This window comes from Mesitornis unicolor, unplaced genomic scaffold (assembly GCF_000695765.1).
Source record: "Mesitornis unicolor isolate BGI_N332 unplaced genomic scaffold, ASM69576v1 scaffold29669, whole genome shotgun sequence".
Lineage (NCBI taxonomy): Eukaryota > Metazoa > Chordata > Aves > Mesitornithiformes > Mesitornithidae > Mesitornis > Mesitornis unicolor.
In genome coordinates, this window is record NW_010205730.1 from 5391 (window position 1) to 11755 (window position 6365).

The 6365-nt window shown below is 43.7% G+C and overlaps 1 protein-coding gene across 1 annotated transcript in view; it reads left to right on the plus strand.

Moving 5' to 3' along the window:
• The first annotated feature begins 1626 nt into the window (after positions 1–1626).
• Positions 1627–6365, plus strand: part of LOC104546186 (tissue-type plasminogen activator-like) — an 8402-nt gene continuing 3663 nt past the window's right edge. Inside the window, 9 exon segments of the mRNA XM_010191513.1 lie at positions 1627–1707; positions 2769–2808; positions 3215–3346; positions 3743–3856; positions 4223–4397; positions 4970–5061; positions 5322–5496; positions 5796–5881; positions 6331–6365. Of these exon segments, the coding sequence (XP_010189815.1) occupies positions 1627–1707; positions 2769–2808; positions 3215–3346; positions 3743–3856; positions 4223–4397; positions 4970–5061; positions 5322–5496; positions 5796–5881; positions 6331–6365 (930 nt within the window).

Sequence of the window (6365 nt, forward strand, 5' to 3'; positions counted from 1 at the left end):
ATAGGCAACAGCCCATCTCGGAAAGCCCTTCACTGTCACACCCAGTGTATTTTTCTGAGGATGAGATTAGAAGTGGCATTTAGTACAGCAAGGGAAAAAACCTGTGTTGCGTAACTTCAGTGGTAAAATTTTGTATATGCTTGAGACCATGCTGCATTAGGAGCGTGCCCTCTGCTGCTCAGAATTTTCCCTCTACCCAGCAGCTGCCCTAAATCAGCCAGCACTTACAAAAGGCGCCCAGCATCAGTGAAATAAATAATTTTTCATCCTTTGTTAGGAAACAAACTTGGGGAGGGGAAACTGGGACACAAGATGGTAGCATATCTCACTGCAGTCAGTGGCTGCAGAAATCTAAATTCCTGCTTCTGCCAAGAAGCTTGCCTGCTCAAGGCCAGACAGAAATAAATTTTGCTACAGTCAGAAGAAATACAGATGGATCACAGTACCTAAATGTCCTTCCTATAGCTATCCATGGCAAGGTCAGAGCAGCAATTTCACCAGGTAGGAAATTAACCTCTGATGTATGGAGAGAAAAGTACATTTTCAAAGCAAAGGAGATGGAGGCAGAAATCCAGATCCATTCTTGCCCCAGCCATACCATACCAGCCAGCAGTCTCCACAGGAGGTCATAGGGAGTTCTCTCCCAGGACTGCTGCTGTGGGAAAGAGACTCTGAAAATCAGTCTGGAGGACGCAGAAACTCTTCGGGTGGGATGGAAGAGGGCTGCGTCTGCAGTGTAAAGCTGCTGAAGGGATTAGCAGGAATAAGAACTAGTTGTGACTGCATAGAAGTGACACAGGGAAGGAAAAGCTGCAACGAATAAATCAGAACACCAGACCAAAAGCTCGCTTGCCAGCCAATTCCCATACACTCCCTTTTTATCAAAAGAATATGCCAGTAGTAAAAACTAAAAGCTCAGCTGTGGAGGAGATGTAGCAATATTGAAAATCAAAGACACAGCAGCGCTGTCCCCACCTATCATCAACCAAAGACTCCTTGCTGACACATGCTCTACACAAGAGAGAAGCTCTCACCTGTCACCTGAAGCAGCAGTCTGTGCGGAAAATGCGAATCCTCTTAAACCGCTATGGTCACAGACTGACTCTTCAGCAGATTTTTGTGCTCCTGCAAGAGATCTCTTTGGTAGGCCTCAGTGACCTGAATCTTAATTAACACTTTCCAATCAGCATTACACTTCTTCATTAGACAAGTCTATCTCTCAAATAATGCACATGATACAGTTGGCTTCCAGCAACCTTGGGAGAAAGGACTTGGAATTTACTTCTACCAGAGTTACTCCCCAGTGTTACTCCCCCAGGAAATGCTCTCCAGGTTTCCTCGAGACTTAAAAGGGTGTGCTTTAGCTTGCCAGGTTTCTCAGTTTATCAAGTAAAAGCACATCTAGGCCCAGCCTGGCAGTTTCCCCTGTCCAGGGACACCAGGACAGCTAGACCAGATGGCTGAGAAGTGCAGAGTAGAAAGTGTGTTTTAATGCAAAAAGAACTTTCAGAATTTAAAACCTTTATTTAGACTTACAACCTTGAACTCCATTCACACTGTAAAATGCCTTTGTTCAACATCTTATTTTTTCTGTTGTCTCTATAGGTAACTTGAGACTTGGCAGAGATGTGGAAATCACTCAGAATGGAAGGCAAACTCCCATGTCTCCTCCTGCTGCTGGGAGAAATCGTGAGTGGTCACTGCCAGGTAAGAGGGTAATGCATCCAGTAATGCTCCTGCCATCCTCCTGCATATCCAGCAGCACTTCCTTACCACTGCACTGACTCCAGCTGTCTGCATCAGGCACGAGGAGAATCTGGTTATATCACTAGCAGTCAGAGGAATGAAAACCTTAGAAAGTGGTCTACCTCTAAGCTAGGATTTCCAGTAATGTGTTATCCTGGCTGGTTTTCACTTCAGTAAGCAAGTCTTCTCCAAATCTTCTTGGTGCGTCTGTTCACTGTCACCTTTCACTGTTGGCATGAGTTCCATTGTGATCACCCTTTAGTTTTCTTTCTGTTGTCATCACCTTAATCATTATTCTCACTTACAACCAGACATCGATGGTTCCCATGTTCCCTCGCTTTAAGCCTCACATTGCACAGCTTGAGTAAACCCTACACAGTTCTAAAATGTTTTGTCTCTTTCTCAAAAAAAAACCAAAAACAAACAAACAAACCAAAGCTATCCCAGCCTTCCTCTTTCTTATTATGTTATTCTTTCTCTTGTGGCCAGATCAAAGCAGCTTTCTAAATTGGTTTCTTCCTTGAAACTTAACCCAAAGTATTTTATTTAAATTGGCTGTAGGAGACATATCTCTCAAAGGTAATCAGGCTACAAAGGCTTATGGGAAAACTGCATGTCAATGAGCAAAAATAACTGCTTGTTCACATTTACTTTTTTTGGAAATTATTTGCTTGAACTTCCTTCAAATAGAAGAAAGCTAACAAGCTTTACTTAACACCAGCAATGCCCCAAGAGCACATACATAATCACTTCAGTCACAATGTGAGTACAGCGCATCCCAAATTCAGATGACAAGCAATCACCCGGTGACCTGTGGCAACTCAGTTTACAATTCTCAGTACGTACGCTGAGGTACTAAAGGCACTTTTCACTGTACTGTCTGACAAGGGGGGGCAGAGAGGTGCTCAGAGCTCCCCTGATTCATGAGACCTCAAAAAGAGGACTGGCTCTTAGGAGGCACTTGTTCTCTCAGTTTTCTTGAGAGAGCAGTTACTCACAGAATTAATCTTCTTTGATTGCAGGGCTTACATATGCGTTTCAAACGGGGAGCCAGATCTAGAGGTAAGCCAGGCAAACTGCAACCATATTACCTGGAGCTTTATGAACACAGGAGGGGAAAGCAGATGATGCTGAGGGAACACAGTCTGAAAGTTGTTTGTCACGGTTATCTGGATGGGAGATTCAGAAGGCAAAATACCAGACCATTAACACCATCCACAACTCAAAGAACAAAGTTTTCCTCTCCCTCTGCTCTTCTTCAAAGAAAAAGACGGTCAATAGTGGAAAAGTACATCCAGCAACACAGCAGTGAGAGAGATGGGACAGTTGTGGTCTGAGAAGGAAAAAGGGCAGCCCGTTAGACAGACGCTGACAGATACTTTTCTCCTGTAAAGAGAAGGGAGCTCCTTTGCTCAGCCAGGTCATTTCCCCAGATCTCTAAAAGAAGATTTCCTTTCTCCAATTACAGCCATTTGCACAGACAATTCATCTGGAGAAATTTACCAGCACAGGGGGACCTGGCTGAGGCTCTCAGAGAGCAGAATAGAATACTGTAGGTGTGACAGTGGTTGGAGTCGCTGCCACACTGTGCCTGTCAGAGGTGAGTATGAAGAAAATGAGAAAGGAAATGGTGGGGGATAAGGGATTGTCCATCTGATTGTCCTAAAGAAGAACTCCACTGTCAGGGAAGAAGTTATCACACAGAAAAATTGGCCTGAAATAGAATAGGGTAGAAATAAAAAATATTAATATGTACCCACTCAGGCGGGACTAAGCGGGAGCGGGCAGGGGGCTGAGGAAGGCTCCTAATAGTGTGTGTGGAGAGAACAGAGCAAAGGAGGAATGTGAGCACTACACGAAAAGACCATAAGCACATGACAGTAACAGGCAGAACGGGCTAAAGGAGACTTACAGGAGAGGGAAGATGGGTATGCATTGCCAGCTTCTTACTTCTGTGAAATCTAATAGTATTTCCTGGCTTTTGCTTATTCCGCAGCCTGCACTAGAAATAAATGCTACAATGGGGGCCAGTGTTCACAGGCATACTATTCCCCACAGCTCTTCATCTGCCAGTGCCACCAAGGTTTCTCTGGGAAGCAGTGTGAAATAGGCGAGTATACCGTGTCAGTTACTGTGAACAATGCTACTGGTTTTAGCTATGCAGTGCAGAAGGATGAGATGCCCAGAAGCTGCTGCTGTATACTAGGCTCGCTGTTAAGTTGCCTCTTTTTATTCTAAAGTTAGTATTAAAAATAACTTTTAAGGAGGACACCTGGGCTGTTCTCAGTGTCTCTTAATAAAAGTCTAAATTTTGGATCTGAAAATCTTCATTATACTTAAGAGTCTGCCTGGCAAGGCATTTTGCCAGACTTACTAGACAAGACATCTGGGAGAGAAGTTTAAGCAAAACACAGACTGGGGAAGTAAGAGTTTGGGACGCTGTACTTAGAGTGATGTTTTGTTCCCTTTTGTTCAGATACTGAGGTTAAGTGCTACACAGATGCTGGAGTAACATACAGGGGTACCTGGAGTATGACAGAGAGCGGAACAGAATGTTTAAATTGGAATAGCAATGGCTTGATGGACCGCACATATAACGGCCGAAGAGGGGATGCTCCTGAGCTGGGGCTGGGCAATCACAACTATTGCAGGTGAGGGGCTGGCAGCACGCAGGTCGGAGCCACAAGAACCAGCCCATTTTAGGAGCTTGGAGCAAAGGAACGGCTGTCTGACACAGTCTGATACCAAGCAGAGGACGCTCTGCACAGGTGCAAATAAGCCTGAGCCCATAAGCAGCAGTTGCAGCTTCTGTAGACATACCTGAACTTCAGATCTATCTAGACTGGATGCTTATGACAGACCACAAAATGCACACATCTCTCACCCCGTAGTCTTTCCCTTGGCCCTTTCTCAGTGCCTAAAACTCCCTTTGTAAGCCAGTTTCCTGCAGCTCCAAATCCTGCTCAAAACTCTGAAAATATAGTGCTTCCTGCAGATGAACTAAACTGTATAAACAAGCTGTCCACTCCTGCTAGCTACTGGCTGTCTCATTCTGACCTCCATGTATGCCACAATTATACAATTAAAATAGGAATCCAAATGACTTACAATGGTTCAGTCCACGCCTTCACTGCAGAGCAGGATTAAGGTATCAAACTAGACGGCAGACATGAGACTAATAACAGTAGCTTTATAATGATGCATAATATCATAACTTTTTCAGAAACCCAGATGAGGATTCCAGACCTTGGTGCTATATCTATAAAGGGGGAAGGTACCTCTGGGAACACTGCAGTGTGCCCTCCTGTTCAAAAGGTACGTGCAGGGGGACAGGGAATGGACTTTAGCGCTTCCATGATTTACTGCATATTTAATGGTTCTTCATGAACTTGTGCTATTTCTGTAGCTTAAAAAGCTGAGAGTCTCACATTAAATCACATTTAAGCTTTTAATATTTGTAACACTGAGAGACTAAGATAAGTATAGCTGATATACAGATGCCTTGACAGAAATCACAGCTAGGAAGAGCTGACAGGTTCACATTCGTCGGTTAACGTGCAGCTTTCTTATTGAAGTTGGGAACATCAACTGCAAATCTGGAAGAGGCACAGATTACCGAGGCAACCACAGTGTTACCAGTTCTGGAGCTACCTGTTTGAGGTGGAACTCCCGAATCCTTGTCAACAAGTTGTATACTGCTTGGAGAAGAGATGCTTACCAGCTGGGCCTTGGTAGTCACAATTTCTGCCGGTATGTAGTCAGTTACAGAATTCAGAAAATCCCACCAAACTATGTGGGTTATTAAAGCATGAGAAATACAATACTGCTGGGAATGAACCTCACTGACAAATAGTCATTTTATTCCACCTGACCTATCTATGCTTCTGTAACATCAGACTCCATAAATGCAAATTCTGCATGTCCCTAGGGCCCGCTATTTCTAGAAGAATCAAAAACAGTACACTCAGGTCAGTCTGCCACCTTTAGGCCTGCCCAAACTCGCTGCAGATCTGATAATACAAATAGCTCTTTTTTTCCCCATGCTGCAGGAATCCTGACAATGACAGCAAGCCCTGGTGCCATGTACTGAAAGGAAAACAGCTCACATGGGAGTACTGCAATGTGCCTACTTGCCGTAAGGATCCTAGCACTCCTGATTCTTCTCTTTCTTTGAGGCATTACTGTTCTGTATGTAATTTGTATTAAACTTAAGCCTCTTACAGTAAAATAATAGCTGAGACAAAAAATAAAATAAATAAAAAGAAAATAATTAAAAAATAGAAATCTAAATTAAAATAATATAAAAATAAAATACTTTTTGGAGTAGAAAGAGATTCTGTGGCTCTGCTCTCACAGTAGTGCCTTTGCTAGAAGGGAAGGTTGCAGAGATAGAGGACAGAAAAGGCAGAGTTTCCTTACTGTATTTTTCAAATCAGAATACACGTTTCCTAGGAAACGGGAATGAGTCAGCTACTAAACAGATCATTCTGCCTCAACATGCACTGACAACTAACAGGCTCTTGACCCAAACTGAAAGCAAGAGTGCCTGAACAAAAAGCCTATTTCTGTGTTTGTCATCCGCAGCCACCTGTGGCTTACGGCAGGGCAGCGGGCACCAC